Source organism: Homalodisca vitripennis, chromosome 5 (assembly GCF_021130785.1).
Source record: "Homalodisca vitripennis isolate AUS2020 chromosome 5, UT_GWSS_2.1, whole genome shotgun sequence".
Lineage (NCBI taxonomy): Eukaryota > Metazoa > Arthropoda > Insecta > Hemiptera > Cicadellidae > Homalodisca > Homalodisca vitripennis.
The window spans coordinates 80653010-80674432 of record NC_060211.1 but is presented as its reverse complement, the minus strand read 5'-3'; the positions used below and the strand labels follow the sequence as shown (position 1 = coordinate 80674432).

Here is a 21423-nt window from a genome sequence, read left to right as displayed (position 1 = left end):
TTTCAATGAACTGTCTCACTGCAACTGTGCTGTTTTCCATTTTACGTGATCTATGATCACTTCCACGTTTTTCAGTGGAGGGATCCCCGCTCATAAAATGATGATTACCAACACGCCGAACGCGCTTTGAGTTCACCTCGAGGATAGAGCAAAATGTTTTTTTTTGTGTGCATATTTTAGCTTTTTACCCAATGGAATGTAATACTTATTTCAAATCTGATTTTCTTCTCGTTTTCTTTCTCCCAGAGATCTGTTATGTTTAGGATGCTCACTGAAAGTGAAGTTATCTAGGTAGGCCTTGTCTTTAACAGCACAAACACTCTGGTGGAATTTACGTATGTGCTGCATTCCCACGGTATTACATCTAACTGTATCACCTTTGTTGTTACAATTAGGCTTTTTGGGTAATGATTTAGGCGAGTATAACTTAGACTTTTTACATTTTTAGCCTATTTTTCTAGATTTCTGATTATTTTCCTCCCTTTCCCAATACGTGATGGTTTTATCTTACCACAATTTGAATTATTTCAATATTTTTGAATTATTTTGACCCAATTTGAAGACTGACCCCGCTATTCGAAGTGGTTTGTATTGGCGATGAATGAAAGAGGCGTGATTGTAAAGATTGTATGTATGAATGTGTATTGTAGTATAAATGACAAAATTTTTTGATATCCTTATTAATTGACGTTTGCCATACGATGTTATTTTTGTCACAGCAATAAAACAGATTTGGTTTTTATTTGATTTGACACTTTTGTTTTCACTTTGACAACTTCCATTTTCACTTTCACACTAACAAGAAAGAATAAAGTGATAAGTACTTTAAAATATCACTAATAAAGCTTTATTCAATCTTTTAATAACTCGAAACTAACAAATCTACTCAACTATGGACGTGCGAACAAGTTATGTTTATAGCAATGAATCTCGTAAATTAGTCGTTGAATAACCAGCCAGCTGTTAACAGTTGTACCACTACAAATATAAACGTTCAAATTATCCAAAATATCAACAGAATGTGAGTAATAATACTTCTGGTTCGCATACATGGCAGCAAAAGTGTTTTAGACAAGAAACACATTAGAATTGGAGTGGACCAGTTAGAATAGAGGACATTTTGGTTCAGAAGACTAAATATGACATGTTCGACCTAGTTTGTAGTAATATACACTTTGGCTGAGGATACATTTTAAATGAAATTTTAACACAAAACGGACGTTTAGAACCTAATAGACCTAATGTGTTGTTTTCAATAGAAAAAATACTAGGTAACATGGAGAGTAAAAAATTTAATTTAATTTCCAGAAAAAATTGTACAAACGACACTTTGGTTCTGGGTGCCTGATGATAAACTGCAGAGAAAAGATAAACATGTTTTGATACAAACTAAATAATTAACAAAACACTATTACAACAGTATTTACAATTTTATTTTTTGTCACAAATAAATTTCATAACAGATCAATAAGCCCAATATTACATGTCTGATATTTCATAACATTATTTCGTGCAATTTTGGGTAAATCCAGAACTCAAAAGCGTAAAAATAAATCCAAACAAATAAACAAAAATATTTAACAATTTAACATACAATACAAGATTCAAAGTTTAAATCAATCGAACAAATTAATTTACACGAATATAATTGAGAACTTTGTTCTAAATAAATGCGTTGTGACATTTAAAACATTGCTAAGAAACAAAACATAACAATAATAAATAATCTGGTATTTTATTCAAAAGTATAAATAAAAGTGGGAAAACTAATTTTATTCGTAAATAATCAAAATGTCTGTGTTAATTTTGGAAAACTCCTGCATAATAAAGCAAACTTCTAAACCGGTAAAGCAGGTCACAACCAATTTTAACGGATTTAAAAATACCAAAAGTTAAAACATTCACAGCCTCTCATAGTGTTCAACACACAGGCAATTCCACTATAAGCGCCCAACTGGACTCAGTACACCTTGAGCATGTTCTTGTCGTCGAACCCGGCAGAGTGGCCAGCGTTCCGCACGATGAAGCTGGAGCCGTCGTAATGCATCCTGCGCTCTCCCCTGCGTACAAACAGGTGCGACGTCTGACCAAGGGAAGCTGTTGTGTGTACAAACGGTGTCGTGATCGTGGCGGATCCATTGCTCGGTGAAGTGCGGAGCTGATATTTGTTGCTGTTGCGGGCAATCCTGGAAATGAAAGCCAAAATTTCATAGTTGGTAATCGTGCAACCAAATAATTTATAAAAAAAAACTACAGTAATAAAATTGTCCAAATATGTAAGCAACTTATCATCATTTCGACTTCAAAATACCAGTAATATTTCTAGATTTCATAATTCCATTAACTCCAATTTTAAATCAATTTTGATCAATCTTATAGTCCAACTAGCAGTTATCCACAGCTTCGTACGCTATTTAGTAGGCTTTGCACGTACATGAGTACATTTGGTTCGAATGAATTATGTTATGTTGATTTTGCCTTGTTGCCACGACCAAGAAAATGTCAAAAAGTTTATATTTATGGCCATTTTAATTTATTTAGGTTTTAGTATTTGTTGTACCTTAGTTGACTTTGCCTTGTTTCCACGATCAAAGAAATATATATATATATATATATATATATATATATATATATATATATATATATATATATATATATATATTTGCCAGATATAAACATTTCAGGAATAATTGTCGCTTTCTCTGAAGTGAATTTGTGAGCCGTAACTACTAATCTTAACATTGACAGCCAGAAAACAAAAGAATGCATTAACTCCGATTAATAGGAATCCGCTGTGCTCCCTTTGCATATTTAAGTAGATCCAGATTTGTCTAGATATTCAGAAAGAATGAGCAAATCATCAGTAAAAATCAAAGACTCGGTTCTTTGGTGTTTTTTTTTTTTTTTTTTTTTTTTTTTTTTTTTTTTTTTTTTTTTTTTTTTTTTTTTCAGAGTCCCAATCCAAAATATTCCATGTGAAATGTGAAGAAAACCATAAATAAGAGAAAACATAGTTAACATTTCCATCAGAGGTTTTGTGTTTATGCTCTTTCTAATTCTTCTCTATGTAAGATACATAAATGGTAATGTTTTCAGTGTTGGTCATGTTTTCAAATCAACACTTACAAGAAAGAAAATCCGAACAGCTTCCATTTCTATTAACCAGATTTCCACGGCGCACTTGTAATCTCTCGCCTGTCACTTCCAAAACGGTAAAACTCCACTTATTGCAAAACTCCACGATATTCGAAACACCCTTTGGTACTCCTAACTCTGAGAAAATATTAGCAATGACAAATGCATGGTGCACTTACGATAGCACTTTTGACCAGATATTCGAACGAACTTAAAACGATTATCAGAGCAACGCTAGCGTAAATTGACTAAGTCCAATTCCCAAAAGCGCAGAGCCAAGATTTTACTGAGACGCCAGATTAACATTAAAGTGCTGGTGATGGATTTAAGGTGGGTTGGCTGAAAAAAGTTCGCACTTTCTAGCATAAATAAGATAAGCCACCAAGGCCAAGAACAAGATAAAATGAAAGGGCTATAATAGATCTTGGATCTACATTCTGCTGCCTGAAAGGCAACACCATCAGGCCCATAGGCATTAGACAGCAGAGCATTAGCGGCGAAAACCCTATAAATCACCAGATGCTAAAATAACACACCATGCATCTAAGACACCAGACACCAACAGATCTCCTGGAACTAGGAGTGATGGTTAACTGACGAATGGGCCCCAATATTTCATTATCACATTCACAGAAGGAATTGTCTCTAACTACATTATCTATCAAGCACCTCTCACGAAGCTCTGCTAATATTTTCTGGTATGAACTCGAGCGAACTCACGTTACCCCAATTTCTTACTTAATTGGTTTAGCAAACAATATCTCGTCCTCTTCCATTGTAACACATACTAAACGGTAAGAAATTCTCAATGAATCCACTCGTCTCCCTTTTTTCTGCAAAAACGAGTATTCAATAAATAATTTGAATTGACACAAAAAAAATCTGTGTTAAACCTGAAATGATTTAAACTACTACCTGTATGTATACACTAACATAAGAAGTATCGATACTTTAGTATTATCCGGAACCCACTATTTTTTAAAGTATTTTTTTACAGGGGACCAAAAAAACTACATTATAAAAAAAATAAAAGACTTTTTTTACCTACTGTAAAAATTACATGTTATTTTAACGTTCAGTTCTTTCCGTTATTCTGCTTTCCGAAAGGAGGCGATGTCAGCGAGAACGAGGCCACTCTGTCCACATTTACTATTTATGTTACACGTTATAAGTAGGCATAGATTAGGTTATCACAAACATTTTACTAATGGGTCCTAAGTTAAAAAAAATAACCCTTAAGAACGCTCATATGATCTGGAATTTAAATTTTGATACTATCTCGAGGGACTTTTTTCGGCAAATGTGCGAACGACGATAGCACGTTGGACAATCTGGCACTTTATCTAAGATGGGCAAAATACCTATCGGAAATGTCCACGGGGCTAAAGTGACTTTGCATTATACATCCAAAATCACCGTACTACTAGTCGATGTATTACTTTACAACGACTAGTCAAATCAACCGACTAGTCGACTACTTTAGGCACTAGTCGAATAAACAACTAGTCGACTAGTCGATTACCCCATCACTACCACGGGCTCCATTGCAAACTTCGGTAACGCATTCGGCGCCACCACGCACTTCTGACGAAAAAAGAAAAACATCCCTCGAGATAGTACCTAAAATTAAAGCTCATATAACGTAAGTGCTCATTAACTATTTATATTTATAATACGTACATGTGTATTTACTTATATAGAAAAATAACAAATAGTAGATAAGGACAGAGTAACACCCCTCTCGTCGACGTCGTTTCCTTTAAGGAGATAGAAAACAAGACTCGAACGTCATAATAACATGTAATTTTCACAGTATATCAAATAAACTATGTTATTTTTAATAATGTAGTTTTCTAGGTCCCTGGTAAGAACACTCTTCCAAAAACAGTGACCTCCGCATAATAGAAACGTACCGAAGCATCCTTAACATATTATAGCAGTCTAAGGAGTCTTGCATAAATGTTATGTATTGGGTGTCTGGGGGAGCGGTTATACCGAGAGCCCGAAAGCCATCGAAATACAGGGCCAGGTAAGGTTGAATGAGGGGGAGAAGCAGTCTGTGGATGGAATCTGAGTCCCTTGCGAGAGAAACTCCAAACAGTTATGTTCTTCATCTCCAACAGAGCCCCGCCGCCGCGGCTCAGCGTAAATTGTCTCCGATCGCTAACAATAAATACTGTATTGCCAACATATATTTACCAACCTGTACTTACTAGGCGGTGTAGAATGCATATGATTAAACTAGAATGACTCTCACATTTGGGTTTAGAGAACAGAAGCTGGCCCGTAATCATTACGAGAACTTTAAGAAATGTTCAGCTATCGTACCTAAGTAATCCGTCTGGGGTTTGAGATATCCTAACGTTATTTATGATCCAATTTTGAACTTTTTTGTCGTCCACAAAGTACTGAGCGTTTTGGAGAAGGTGCATCGCTTCTTGCTGGTAGCCGACGCCATGACGGGACTCGTTGTAGAACACGGCCAAAGAGAAGTCCTGGGACATGTCTGAGAAGGAGTCCGTGGTGGTGCGTGTCCCGGCAGAGTCCACTAGGTACACCAGAGCACAATTCTCCGACGTGAAACTTACGCCCTTGTACCACATCTTTGCGTATCTGAAATAGAAACGAATGTATCTTAAAGAATTTATAGTTCAGCCTGTAAAGTCGTATAAAAATAAGTAAGTTGTAATAGTTTCAGATGAAAATTTCAAGACATATGAAACCTTATGAAATATATTAGTCTACTTTTTTGTTAGTATTGTCTTTGTGTGTTCTATTAAGAGATAAAAATTAAACCTATTACACATCTATAATAAAATATTTACCATAAATGTCCTCTCCTTTGTTTATAATCTCAAGGATACCGGAAGTTAAAAATAAAAAAGAAATTAATTTATTTTTTGGAAGCTTTTACATTAGAAAAAGAGGACACTACAAGTTTTATTAAAGTCGAAAACAGTTTTGATATTCCTTGGCGTTTTCTCGGCTTTCAGAGAGATAGAACAGATATCTGAGAAATACAATATGGGGGTTAGTTATCTTACCTACAGAGTCGACGAGGAATGGAAGACTTTCTAACACGAACATAAGTAAAATAGAATTCAGACATTAATTAAAGCAAAATAAAAACATAATATAGGCCACACCTGATTCTAAAAGCTGTACAAACTTGAGATACTATAGTAAGCAGGAATTTCAGTTTAATCATTTAAACTGTCATGTGAGCTCTTTAAAGACTAGTGCTTCAGAAATCTGAAGTTGGTGCGCTTTATTTATGAACTTGAGAGTTTAATTACAGATTAAAAAAACTAAAATTATACAATAGTATATTTTAATTTAACAATAATAATAAATAAATATATCTGTTCCCGATGCTTAACAATCGTGTATTTGTATCCATGCAAATCACCGTAATGAGTAAAATAGATAGTCCAAAAACCAGATCTTCAGAAGGTGACGGATTGTTTTTGTCTTAAGCTCCACATGTAGAGCATTCCACACTCTAGCATCTCTATATTACTAGGTTTTTTTCAGTCAGTGTGCGGTAAATAATAAGCAATGCAATAATGTTTGGAGACATGGATCTGAGCTATAAAAGTATATGACTATTTCCAAGATGTAAAGGTTTACTCCAGCTGGGATCCGTAAGTCTTTGTATCTCCCTCTGCAAGTTTATTTTGCTATGGCTGGAGATGTATGAATTCATACAGGACATTTTGGAGTAGGCGTATTCGATCTGGATTTTCTCCTGTTGCTGCTCTTCATATTTTAGTGCTTCAGCGTATAGGTAGACAATTTCGTTTATATCTTTGTTACAGATATTTATTGATTCTTTGAATTACAACAGACTAACGCTTGACTTGTTGCAGAGATTATCAATGATGGGAGTCCAAGCCAGACTGTCTGTCATCACTTGTTATTTGGCAACAGTACTAGTATTACAACTACTCTTCAAGGCCAGATAACCTGTTTTCCTGAGATGTGTTGTTGAAGTTTGGGCTCTTTAACGATAATGCCATTATTAAGACAACACTGTATTGATATGTTAATTGAGATATATGAGACCACCTGAAGGTGACATTACTGTTGTCTGAAAACAAGATAGTATCATCTACGTAAATTGTGGATTTGATGTTATCTTTTAGGAAAGTCTAGACATTTTCAAGTAATACAACCTATTTCCTATAATGATAAGACCTAAGCTATTTTGATAAAGTGGCACAATATCTGTACCAAGTATTTTAAATCTGAGGAGGTAGGTTCGCATATTAACAAAATTATGACTTAATGAAAAAACTACTACAAATATTCCAAATATTATTGATAATGATACTGTTTGGTATAGTTACACTCACCTATAATATACGTATTTGGACCATTAAAAATAATAATAGAGCTTCGTGTAAATACTTAGTAATTGATATAAACATATTCTCACATTTTACTGCTGTATCAAATAAAGAGCCAAAAGTGTGCTTTACTTCGCATAAAATATACAAAACATTTTATTGTTCCTATATTTGAGGATAGTCCTTGACCCATGTCGGTTTTGCTCAAATTTTTCATGGTTCAGAAATGGTGTAGGCCTAAGCATGCGTCTACAGAAGGGTACTAATTTTCTTAGAACTAATATTTTGTACCTGGTGCAAGGTGATTTGAACTCGACAATGCAAACCCGACTTCTACTTGAGCTTAGCCAAGCTCATATCATAAACTGTATTTTTGAATTTACCTCACATATTATGTTCTGTATGCAATTAATTTACTGTATTAACATACATAATATATAGATCCAGAAATCAGTGAACAGTAAAATAATTGTTGCAGTTTGGGATCGCACAGCTTTGACTTCAATCTATATTTAAATCGTCCGCTGCTAACTGAACACTACTCTGTTATAGCTTACTATTTCAAAGCCACTATCTTTGATCTTGGACAGTGCTCTAAAACATTTTGATAACATTACTGTCGAATACGCTAAGCTTAATAGCCTAGGGGCCGAGGCCCAACTAATATCGTATAAGGATACAATATATTTTTTTGTAAGTCGATAAAGGGATTTCTCCTATGAAAAATATCAATCGTCAGCTGCGCTAATTTTGGTAGCGATTGAAATGGGAAGGTGCCGGTATCAAAATCGTTAAAAATATGAAAAGATGTTTTTATTTGATCACATTTTTTTAGCTTGACACTTATAACTAACCTCAGACATATAAACACTAGTTATAATACAGCCATAGCCAAATGGTTGGTCTCTATACGGTCATTTATTCCAGTGGCTCTATTTAACTGGCTTCTTGCCATAAAGTCCCAGACAACGATTAAACATTATTTACTTGTCAGACGGTTGGTTTTATATGTGTCAAGCTAAGAATAAACTTTGAGAAACTACAATGGTTTCGTATTTTTTATCATTCCATTGCGACTTCCACCTAAACTAGGGTGGACTACGGCCAATTCCTATTTTAGGAGTAAAGCTCATACCAATTTCAAGAAAAACCAGGCTTTGTGCTAAAAAAAATGCAAATTTGCTTTCAGATCGTAGGCTATTATAAGACGATATAACAAAAAAATTGATTTAAATACCTATGGTGTACATTTAAATAAATTGCAATTTCCAGAGAAATATTTCTGTCTCATATTATGTTTGATACGTTAAATATTGCCTTAAAATACAAGGCAATGTTATCAGAGCTACTACAATCCTGTGCAGTAGGTAGGTACTAAGTAAAATCCGGTTGTCTAAGTGTAACTGTACATATAAACAATTTAGTGACTTAGAGCTATTAATTAATATCAATGTCTGATTGAATGTTTCTCGCTCTTTATTTCAATATACAGTATTGTAATTGAGCACTTACCTTAGTCAAGCCACTCTAACAATTCTCTTTTATGACGTTAGGTATATGTCACTATCCAATTGGAACTGTCAGTATTTAAACACGTCAAGCAGCACAATAACAACGAAACAGTTGAAACACAAAGACATCGTGTTTTAGTACCAATGTGTTATAATTTATTTCTCCATATTTTGTGTTTATAAACTACATATAATCTAATTGGCTTCTAAATAGCAACAAAAAATTACTTTTTAAACTTCTTAATTTAAGCTTTTACTTTGAATTGATAAATTATTTATATAGAATTAGAATTAGTTAGAAATTGGGGGTTTTTGTGCCATTTGTTGTGTATCATCAAGGCATTTGCTTTGAACTATTACTGAATAAGTTATTCTAATTGAATTCTTTTTACTAGCCCTCACACTCTCCCATTTTTGGAGGTGGGAGTTAATTTTGATATCCATTAGATACGTCTTCAAGTGATTTTATTACATGTCATCAAAGAGGATTTCAACATTTTCTACAGTTAAGGACAGGAAGGGACTGTATGACATCCGATACGTATACTACCCTATACAAACTAGAATGCACTACGTACAATAATTATAATTCTAATTTCGATTCAAATTACTATGGTTCCGAACGTTGTAGGACTTACTTGTTATTCCCATGGACATCGTGTGCCTGGATCTCGACTCGACTACCGTACTGGTAGATGCGTCCGTTGGGGTGAAGCAGAGCTGATGATGCCCCAGAAGCACTCAACGACATGACAATATTGCTCTGAAAGCAAACAATTAGAAATCGTATCTAATGGAACATTTCATTCATCAAGAAATAGATTGTTCAAAATACTATTTCTATAGGACATTATGTCTGTCCAGCTTGTATCAGAATTAATAATTAATTCTGTACGAGATTTGTTCTAAAAGTTATATTTTGGTGACAGAAACTGTTCAACCCGCCCACCACACACAACAGTTAAGACTTAAGACTAAAAACAACTGTTGTAGCATTTCAAGCTCCAAACTAAGGATAGTTATAGATACCTATAGAGGGAGTAGTACTAAACCCAATATCGGTTTTAATAGGGACTTTGTTAGCCTACTACGATGTGCTCAATAACTGCCTTTGAGCCTACGTCTTCAGTTTCGATAAGATCTTGAAGTTCAAGCGAAAGGTCGGTTTTCCAGTAGCATCGGTCTAGAGAATAAAGGTACTTTCTAGCGATTTGAACAACCCAGCTATAACTACCTTGGCCTTAATTCGTTGGCCCGGTAAACTTACACAACATGTCTTGTTTAAGCCCAAAATCCCTAGTAATGTTGACCAACATATTCTCTAATCTGTTTTTTCGAATATCCATGAGAAAGAGGTTGAATAAAAGATCTGTAACACAACTGTCATCAAAGGTTCGAGGTAAGAGAACAAAATCCAGGTACAGACGGTGTTAAATAGCTGGCTGACTTTGTACCTAATCACATTATTCAGCACCTATTTCACGCCTCTGCTCATATATTTTAAACTCGTGCATATTTCAATTGCCTCATTTTATAGAGTGCAACAGAATTATGTATCCTTGACTGACTCAACACAGCCTTGTCAGTAGGAAATCTCATTAAACCTAGTTCGGTACCCCCCCCCCCCAAACGAATATTCAAGAAATCATAAACTACTTGAGATCAAAAGACAGAAGTAGGCCGCCAACTGCTGACTAGCTCAACCTCCCGAAAACAAAACACTGTCAGTAAATCGAGATTCATATTAACTTCGCTTAAGGTGACGTTATACGAGGTGGCATATCTTTTACGTTGGAGGGGGAGGGTTTACCAAAGGAAAACTCCAAAAGTTTGTTAGTTTAAAAGTTCTAAAATGTCCTTGCATAAACATTTTAGTAACCCTCATCTTTATGAAACAAAATTTAAGCATCTTCCCAGTCCATTCAACCCACTCGTACAGCCTTAGAAATAAAAACAACACAAATGACCCAGTCCATTTTACAACTTAAAAAAGCATTTGTTTTAAAGAGTCATAACAATTTTCAACAGCCTTCTTGGCAATCTTAAATTGGAGTGAAACTAAAACATTTAAAAGAAACTGTTAAAAAGCACCTCATTGACAAGTCTTGTACAGCGTTAGTGATTGTTTTTTGTCTGTTGGACTCTGACACCAGATATGATATTGTATATATGCCAGGTAAATTACTTTTACTCAGTCTTTTTATACTCAGGAACCATTACATTTGACTTAGCTAATGCAATACTGTTTGTCAATTTGGCTGAATAAATGGCTTATGACTTAAAACCATAGAAAGACGTTGGAGAGAGGTGTCTCAGGTGGTGTCCATGTCCTGAGAAGCTGTACGTCGAATATTCCTGATTTTATCAAAGCAAAGTGCAGAAAATATCAAGTAATTGGACTGACAACCCTGTGCAGCAACCTTTACTCGCTTTGACTCTTCTGCCCGCATCACAAGCACAGCTTTGTTTTCACCTTCAGGTTGGTGATCCGGATGGCTCTGTCTATGGTCATGTCCACCCTCATCCTGCTGTGTAGTTTGATGGACATCGTGCCGTGCTGGGTAGCGATCACTGCCCCGTTGTACGCATTATCTACAGTGTCTGAATCTCGCCAATTAGGGTCCTGCACAACACACGTCAACATTTGACCAATGTTTTATGGTTAACAGAGTAATAGTAGTGACACAACCAATGTCAACATGATATATAGTTTAAAAGATATCAATTAGAAGTTCTCCATCGTACCTCTCAGTACATCAAATATATTCCATATTCTTATCCAACTTGTTCTCATCATAAGGGTCGACTATATTACAAATATATATATATATATATATATATATATATATATATATATATATATATATATATATATATATATATATATATACCAAAATAGTTAACAACGTCAAAAATAAAGAATATAGCTTATTCAATGAAAATGTTATATATATATATATATATATATATATATATATATATATATATATATCTAATATATAAACATAATGTTTTATTTTGTAATATAACAATGGTAAATGTAAGAAATCCCAATATGGATTTATTGGTCACTAAGTTTGGGAATTTGCTTAATCATGTCTGCTTTTCTGAGTTCCTATATATATAACATTTTCATTGAATAAGCTATATTCTTTATTTTTGACGTTGTTAACTATTTTGGTAGTCAAATAGAACAAATTGTAGAATAATTTGGAATTTAATTCATACCTGATGATGGTGTTTTTATGTCGAAATGTCTTGTGAAATATATCTGAAGATATTGAAAAATTTGTGTTATTTGTCTACCACAATATTTACAGTGTCTTCCAGATTTTATGCACACTGAAGGGATTTTGGAATCTATAAAAAATTTAATGGAAAGAGTTGTGCGAAATATAGACCAATAAAAATGTGATTAAGTTGATTATTAGTTGCGTCGTTCAGTCGCTGCGCTCAAAAAATTGTTTTGGATCAACATTATTGAAACTGTCACAGCTCTTTTATTGGTATATATAATGGAACGTTTTTACATGAAATCTGCATGATATCTCTTCTAGTTTTTTACTATTATAATGAACAAGTTCTCAAGACCAATTCAGTTTATCTCGAACAAAACTTATACACGCAGAGCAATATGCAGTGTTGAAATCGTAGGATTTGCGAGATGCAGAATAAGGGACACATTGCAAACCTTTTGTAAATTAAAACCTTCTTAAAAATTGAGTCTGTACATTTACATTCTTATTAAATAAAACAATTAAGTTATTTATTATATTATTTTTAGTTAGAATAAACTAAAATTGATTTAATTTGTAATGAGGTTGTTTAACTATTTTTAATTAATGTGTTTTTATTTTATATATAAAAAACAAAGCATTTAAAATATGATTTAATTTAAAACTACATGCTGTTTTGGTAATCAGTCACAAGACATTCATTTTAAGTTGACCTTGTCATAATTTATGTTTCCCTAAACAGCTGATTCTAACACTATGTGCAGTGCAATATCAGTCAGGTGTACCATGACCATCCAAAAAGTATAATAAACATTCGCTTCAAACTTCAATACAAAAACGGGTTTATATGAATTATTTGACGAAACCCACAAGGAAAATATAACATATACTTTGGAAATCAGTAATCAATCTACTTTCTTTTGGTCAAGTTAACACGGGTAACACATTGTATTAAAAAATTGACTTAAACCCTACATCTCATGCTGGTTTTGAAAATTGTTCATTCTAATATTTAAAAACTAGAAAAATGTTCATGCAGATTTCATGTACACAACGTGTTTAATACAGGTACTAATAAGAGGGCTATAACAGTTTGAACGTGTTGAACAAAACAAACAAACAACAAACAAAGTTTTTTAAGCGCAGCAAGTGAATACGCGCAACCAATAATTCATTTAACCACATTGATTTGTTGGTCTTGCTATTAAGCACAACTTTGTCCATTCAGTCTTCGCTGTATCTCATAGTTTCCAAGATCCCTTTTCAAGGAAATATTTTTTACAATTAAAAAAACTTCCAGAGCTTCAATTCAATGAAAATTCCGTTTATTAAAACAACCTAATTTTTGTCACGGTAAATTTTTTCTGATAATTCCCATAAATCAAATTTTAAACCACCATTTTAGTCGACAATAAAAATACGGACAAAATATTACTTCGACTGTAGGTGGACTTGACTGTTGGATCGGAACAATAGGAACAATACTCACCACATAAGAGAACATGTCGTCACTAGGGATGAAGGAGAGGGAGGGGTGGGAGCGGAGAGCGAAGCGAGAGGGTGGTCGCCAAAGAGACCCCGATGAGAAGGCAGAGTTGGAGCTAATATGGTGCGGGACCAACGTTTCTATGCTAGCAGCTGACTCGAAGTTCTTGAGCTCCCCTCCGTATCTCTGTCAGAAACATTTACTTACATACACACGTTCTAAGAATTGATCTGTTTATACAATTGTATAATGTGTACAGGAATTACATTTTAACGACTGTTTTTTACGAGTCGTACCTGTTTATCTGAACAGAGAAAACAAGTTGGTAAAACAGGTTTTAGATTGTTATTTCTATGCTGAGTCATCAACGTAATGAGATAATATATTCTCATCCTTGAACAGTTTCCAATTCCATCAGGACGATCGATTTATTCAACACACATCTGTTAGTTTGACGAACTAAGCTTTTCACTGGACAGTTATTGCAAATTTGGGAAGCATGGACACACCCAGAATCAAAAAACCTAATTACCTAAAAGCAGTGAGGAACAAGCTTTGGTCATTCATAACGTGACATTTTACAATGGAAAATATGAGTGAAACAAAAATTGGAAAATATTATATAGGAGTGCTCTGTTGGTTATTACAACAATTTTCTTGCAAAGTATTTAGACTTTATTTCAATTACCACGTGTTCATGATTTTTTTATACTAATACCATTACTCTTGAGTTTGAAGAAAACTTTTTCAGAACTTTCATTTCAATCCGGTCCATTTTACGTCTAAGTGAGGTCTTAAACTCACGAAGGGTATTGAAAGACCGTTCAACAGTAGCCGTGGTGAAATGGAAAGCACTTAAAATGTAGAATGCGTTCCTGGTTTCAGGGGAGAAATATTAGCCTCCTCAAAAGTGTATCACTTCAATATCATTTTATTTCTCTCAGGATACATTCTTTTTTCTCGCATATTATATCAGAAATATAATTCTGCAGAAATATCACCCACCTCATAAAACTGCGTGAAAGACTTTGCAGTTTTCCAAGTCTTTGGCATTTGTAAAGACTAAAAAGAGGATGAACTAAACGCAGGTGTATTTTTGTGTGAGAATCGAATATTCAAAAACAACCGTGGTTCATTGCAATAAGTGACGAAGAATTGTTATTGTTCACATATAGTCCAGCCCTATATAAAATAAATAAGTCTATTTGAGTGAAACTTCTTCATTTACTATACCATTAGATACGACTAGATTGACATGTCCTTTGTCTATCACCTGAATTGGACTCATTAGTGTCTCGAATACTGAATGTATTACGTTAACAACATAGCTGCATACAACTCATTCGTCATTGCTAGTCGCATCTACTACGTAGATAAAATAGCTTAGCGCATTCGATTACACTGATTTTGCACAAGAATTTCCATATGGAAGACAAGTATAAAGATGTTTTTCTTCCGCCTCGCTGAAGGTTTTTAAGAAAATAAGGCAGGAATTGTAACAAAACATAGATAACAGCCTACTCAGGTACGTTAAATGCAGATTTTAAGCATTCAAATTTTGATAAGTTCTTTAAAAAAGATGTTAAAATCTGCGTGAAATCTGAGTAATTGTATATTTTATCTTAAAATTTATTGTTACAGTATATTAAATTTGAGCAGTATCGTAAATGATGTTTTTGTTATTTTATTACACTAAACTTGTACTTCAGGTCTAGCAATTATGTTATTTTAAACCAACTTGTTAAGATTATTTGTTATTCTGACGAGTCTTTAGAAATATATGGGTTGCTATTATTTTGGTTAAAACAGAAACCTTTCGTATGTGAAGAAGGAAATTGGGAATTCCTTGTTGTAACCAATAAAAGTGCGGAAATAAATTTTTTCCTTACCTGATGCTATACATATTATTAATATCCTTGCACTAAAGAAGGTGTAAATGCTGGCATAATTTAATAGATGTAAAGGAGTTTCTTTTATTTATAATCATAAATAGAAATTGTTATAAATGTAAGTTACAAACGTACTATCTAATGGCTGATATAAATAGTTGTAATTATAATATTAATAGTTATAAATAGATCTATTTTTAATATGAACCTTATTTTCAATTTATTTTTCTAATAATTGATGAGTTGGGTAGGCTTGTACCCATGAGTGTAGGTAGATAACCTTCAATTTCCAAGAAAATTTCAGGCCTCCACTCCAAAATCCTAATTTACGTTCAGTCAGGGTGAAAAGCAACACTATCTTCTCTCGATACACAACTATAGCAAACTTCATACCTTATTTTCGAACTAGCGTGACACGACGTTTAATTCCTAACCATAATTGTGAAGATAGTGAATTCTATTAACTTTAGAGTAACTTATAAGCTTTTTGGACAATACTATTAAACCCATAAAGAAGATTGTAAAAACACAACAATTGAGATATTGAAGACATTTTTTTGTATACAGTACATGTAATTTTATCAATAATTGAATTACTCTCAAATAAAAAAGTATAGATGTCCGAGTTTCAATATTGCCCACAAACTAACTAGTAGAGTTCAAACTACATTAGTTAGAGTAATGCATTAAAATTTAGCTTGTTTTTTTTACTGTGTTTAAATATATTAAGTAAATTGTTTAAAAAGTTTGTATTTTGGTAAGAACGATAAAATGTACCGGTATTTGCACTTTTTATACAAATTATAATTTTGAAAATGCATAGCTCCAAGACTTGTGATTTTATAGAACATGGGTAGAAGTGTACTATTTATGAGTATGTAATTTTGGAATTATATAAATAAAAATTGTTATCAAATTACTATTTTAACTTTTATTCCTTACTGAGCGTCTAAAAAGATTTCGGCATTGCTGTCACGTTGTGTCTCGCATGACACATGACTGTATGTGTCTCGCAGCAGCGAAATTAATTATTTCCATCGAGATAGATTTTTTTAGAGTTTTATATGCAATCGCAGAAATAAATTTCTCCTTTCCTAAGCCTATAGTCTAGAATGCTCCTAGAGTAATGATTTCCAACTTTTGGAAGCTTCCAGATTTTTTACTCACGACCTCTGGTAGCTTCCGAATTTTTGAATTTCCCGGCGTATAAAGATTCTAAACCTTTGAAAGTTCCAGAATTCTTGTAGTCCTCTGTTACTGAGAACTTTGGGCATCAGACGGCTCTTGCCTTTAAAAGTGTCCAATTTTAGAAGCTGCTGGTATCTGAAAAATTTCTACCTATAAAAATTTCCGATCTATGAGAGGATCCAGCCTTTAAGTGATTTCATCCATTTGTGCTTTCATTTTAAAGGTTTTAGCCATCTAGAAACAATTGCCTCTGAAATGTTCCAGAAGCATCGCGGTCCTGGTTGAGTAGCAATTGTTTCTTGGATTGTGTATAAAAGTGATTGAACCCAGAATTCCAGTCTTTTTGTTTTGAAAGGTTCATTACATTCACTTCTAGAAAGTATTCCATAGAACGTTATTTCGAATTTTGATTAAAACCATTCATAAAATGTGAACAGTATATTCCTTCAATAATCGAAGAAATGTTTGTTATATCCACAACATTTCTACATAAAAGAGCTTTCGCCTGTTCTTTTCTATATTAACATTTTGTGAAAGTACAAAAATGGCTTCAATTCTTAAACCTTACTATTTCCATCAGGAATACAATGTACAAAAAGATTCCTTCCATGGATATGTGGAGCTCGATACTGTTCTTGGTTAAAATGTATATAACAATGTATGTCATGTATGTCAAATGCTACAGATAAGTAAGATATTCATGGTATGAAAAACTGTACTTCCATAGCTGCAAAAGTACTCAGATTTTTAATCTATACAGTATAATTTATGTCAAATTTAATGTGGTTCAAATTTTTGTATTATAAGACAAACCATACGAGACCACAAAAGACGAAACAAGAAGTTTGTGCTAAAAGTGTCTTAGGTGTTTGGCGCCTCTTTCATAGAGCATTGACAGTTATTCAGTTTAGAATAGTTTTATATCACATTGCTGGTACATACCTTGGTTAAAATCCATGCTTCAGAGTACTTAGGACATTCAGGATTACTAAATTAACCACCTTAAACCTGAGGCTTCGGCTCTTTAGTTGCAGAAGAGACTATGCATGTTTAATTTGTGTTTCATATATTTTCCTTGCCGTTGGGTTAGAATCAATGTATTCATAAGTAAATGTATGATAGTTGTGCGGGAATATGTTTGGCCCTGGAGTTTCACTCCTTTGGCTCAAAAAGCCCTGAACAACTATACTGGATTAACATTGATTCCTTAAAACGTGTATGAAAATTCGAGTTCAAATTCATTCAAACGCAAAAGTATAAAGTCTTTATTTGTATAATAAACCATTTTGGCTCTAGATCTCCGTCCCCTGTGGTACAATTAGACCCAACAACGGTCTTGAACTCGCCATTTGATAGTAACTATAACGTTTATGCAAATTTTCGTAAATATCCATTACGAATTCGAGCGAAATGAAACATGGTTCCATAAATATTATATACAAACATAGTGCAATGGGCAGATTAGAAAAGACATAAAATAAACAGTGAAAACATTAATAGTTATCAGAAAACTGTAGTTACCTGGTAGCAGTACACAGGGTCATCAGTGTACGTGTACAGGCTCCTTGGTCTAACTGGAGGCGTGTTACACGTAGAAGCTGTTTCCAACAAATCGTTTCTGAATTCACTTGCTTGGACATTCGTCATCTCTAACAAACTTGTAAAAGTTCTAAAAGATAAACAAAGTAATAATTATTGAGTAATTTGAAGTTAACTTCTCATTTGGTCACGCAGGAGTTTTTCGTATCTGATGACAACTTTGTAGGAAGAAGGGTTGTGTTATTTGCTATGGCAACTTCTTTGTTAGTTTATTGTTTATAAGAAACACATGTTCCGAAACAACATCTGATTTCTTACAATATAACTAATTGCCTTAATAAACCGGTGTTAGGGATACGTCAATGTATTCCACTCGACGGAACCGTTAAACCTTTAAAATCCAATTGTTGCCTGTTAGCTTTGTAAAACGTACTTTTTTAGCAACAGGCCGAACGGAATATTCCACGGAATATTCTATTTGTTATAGTTTTCGATTGTTTTATCATCCGGTCTTCCGAGATTCAGATCGTGACATTTAAGGTCCTTTTTTACTTTTTGAATTATTAACTACACGTTTATCAAATAATAGAAAATAGTTGTCCCAATAATAAGAGCTCCTCCTTCAATATACGTTTATGATTAATAAAAATGAAAGAAGGGAATAAATTTGCTAACCGTACTCTTAAATGAATGCGCGTTAAGTTATATTTTTTTACACATGTTCTTAGGCATTTCTTTTGAGAATACATATTTAGATAAGTTATTACGTAGATGAGCCTGATTGAATAGAACTCAAATTTGTGGAAGTATATGCTGCTCTTTTGCTCTTCATTCTTGAAGAGCTAAGAGTAGCACATATTTCCACGTCTTGTAATTTTTAATATTTCGTCCATCCACCGAAACATATATACACCTTCGATTTTCGGAGAACATTTTTATTATTAATTACACGGTAACGTCGAATGAAAACCAAATTTGAACCACACGCTTGTCTATTTTCTATCATGTGTCCTAAAAATGTTAATGTTATGTATTTTGTGCCCTTGCGGCTGGAATGAATAAACACGCAATAGCATAGAGTGTTTATTCACAACTTGAAACAAAATGGTTTGCGAATAAATTAGGTATTCAGTTACGTTATTATATATGGCGCATTGTCGTCTTGTTCATGATATGAAAAGAGGAAGAGGACGTCTAGATATCATTTGCCGAGGATGTTGCCATGTGTCAGATATGTCATTCACGTGATACAGAGCCGCCATCAAACTCTTAGTGATCACATCAAACGTCATGATACTGTCTGCGATACGCCACTGTGGCATTATTTTATCCAGATTGACTTGTAAACCGTTGGACAACAAAGAAGAAAACCTTACGCCTGATAAAGTTTGTTGTTAGTTGATGTTTTGTGTTTGCGAAGTGTGAGTACCCCAAACCTCGTATCTCATAAAAGGCCTAAGTGAGGTTCAATGAAAAATTTCATGGCTCTCATGACACTCATTGACAGACAGTACGACAGACAGAATAGTACGGTAAAGGAATTTTTACATCCCACGGCAAACAAAAGAGAAATCGTGTCAATCTACTGAACGATAGGCTTCAATGATGCTCAGCCATATTCCATGGTTGTACATGCACCATCCGTTTATGTTTGTCTCTCTCGAAATTGAAGTTCCACACAAATTTTCAAATCTACAGATGAAATATCGCTCGATATATCTTGCCAGCCAAATGATACACTTACAATTTTGCCCATTAAATTGGGTTAATAGTAGCACATCCATTGTCTGTGATAGTAGTGTTAAAATAATAAAAGTCTATCCACTAAGTCACCATAAAATTATATTGTATGTGTAAGATGGCTAGGGTAAATGCGTTAATATGCCACATGTTAAAATCTTTTGTTAATCTTTTGAGTTTGTTAACAAATTCATTTATTCTGCTATTTTATCGTTTCCATTATGGTTACCCATAATCCAATATAGAATTATTTGCTAACGATCAGCCAAATCCCACCATCATCAAACATGGTGTTCCTGATATAGAAATAAAGCTTCATGTAGAATGTCATGTCTATAGGTCAGTTTGTTTTCAAAATATCATGCGGACAGACGTACCAGCGCTCAGCCAATAATAATACAATGTAATCTTTATATCAGTAGAAACAACAATTTTATTTGATAAACACACATGCAATACTGTCGTAGAAAAGATCAAAAATAAAAGACTAATACATTGTAGACAAATTTCTTACAATGCAGGTAAGAAGAGACTTCTTAGCTTGTAGTGAATGTGAAATTTATATTAGTCCATTCTTTTGCAGTGTAGGCTATAATTTCTAATTTAGTGAGTATTGAATATATGAATACTCTTATGACAAACGAATTCCTCAACACAGTTTAACGCTCATGGTACCTACGCCTGTAGCTAATTTAATTAAATTTAAATTATTTTTTTATTTTATATATTTTTGGTATGTTGAATAAATTGACCACAGTTTGAAGTGTAAAATGAATAAATGTAATCCATGTTATTGTAGTCTAGGAATTGTCTTATACCTTGTTTTATAATTATGAAAATCCTTTCCAACTTTTCCAAAGTATTCCGACATAACTCTTTTAGTTTCTTAATTTCTTCTTTATGCTTATAGCTTTCTTTTGTAAAAGATAATTTCTGAAATTGATTATTAGTTCGAGTTTCCGGTCCAAATAGTTCCATAGATAAGTGAGGTTGTATTAGCCCGTTGTTTTCAAAATGTCTGTCTGGTCATAATTGGTAAGTTTACGGCATATACTCGTATACCCGAGGAACTTCTTGAACAAACTTAATTGATATGATCATTAAAATTTAAAGATTGATCTATAAGCATGTATAAAAATGTTATTGTTGTTACTTGTTCTAGTAATACACACATTTATTTGGTTTAGCCGATCAAAACGATTCCGTAGCATGAATTAAAGCAAACCATCATGAATCGTTTTAAGATTATTTTCAAGTTAATTTATATAAAAAAACTAGCCGTTTCCCGCGGCTTCGCACGCTTTGTCCGTGTATGTGCACTTCTGGTTCAAGTGAAGTATATTTCCAACG

At 33.6% G+C, this 21423-nt stretch overlaps 1 protein-coding gene across 1 annotated transcript; it reads right to left on the bottom strand.

The window, feature by feature from the left end:
• Nucleotides 1-1411: 1411 nt before the first annotated feature.
• Nucleotides 1412-18589, bottom strand: LOC124363876. The gene is made up of 6 exons (XM_046819147.1): nucleotides 18316-18589; nucleotides 13721-13903; nucleotides 11469-11618; nucleotides 9634-9758; nucleotides 5464-5748; nucleotides 1412-2186 (listed from the first exon to the last, which is right to left on the bottom strand). Exons 1-6 carry the CDS (start codon nucleotides 18439-18441, stop codon nucleotides 1961-1963), a joined length of 1095 nt encoding a protein of 364 aa, XP_046675103.1. The 5' UTR covers nucleotides 18442-18589; the 3' UTR covers nucleotides 1412-1960.
• Between the last annotated feature and the right edge of the window lie 2834 nt (nucleotides 18590-21423).

Coding starts and splice junctions, on each gene's coding strand:
- LOC124363876 (XM_046819147.1), bottom strand. CDS start 18,441: ATGACGAATGTCCAAGCAAGTGAATTCAGAAACGATTTGTTGGAAACA. Junction 11,619..13,720: donor ACGACATGTTCTCTTATGTG/GTGAGTATTGTT, acceptor TGTGTTGTGCAG/GACCCTAATTGGCGAGATTC. Junction 9,759..11,468: donor TCCGGATCACCAACCTGAAG/GTGAAAACAAAG, acceptor GTTTGCTTTCAG/AGCAATATTGTCATGTCGTT.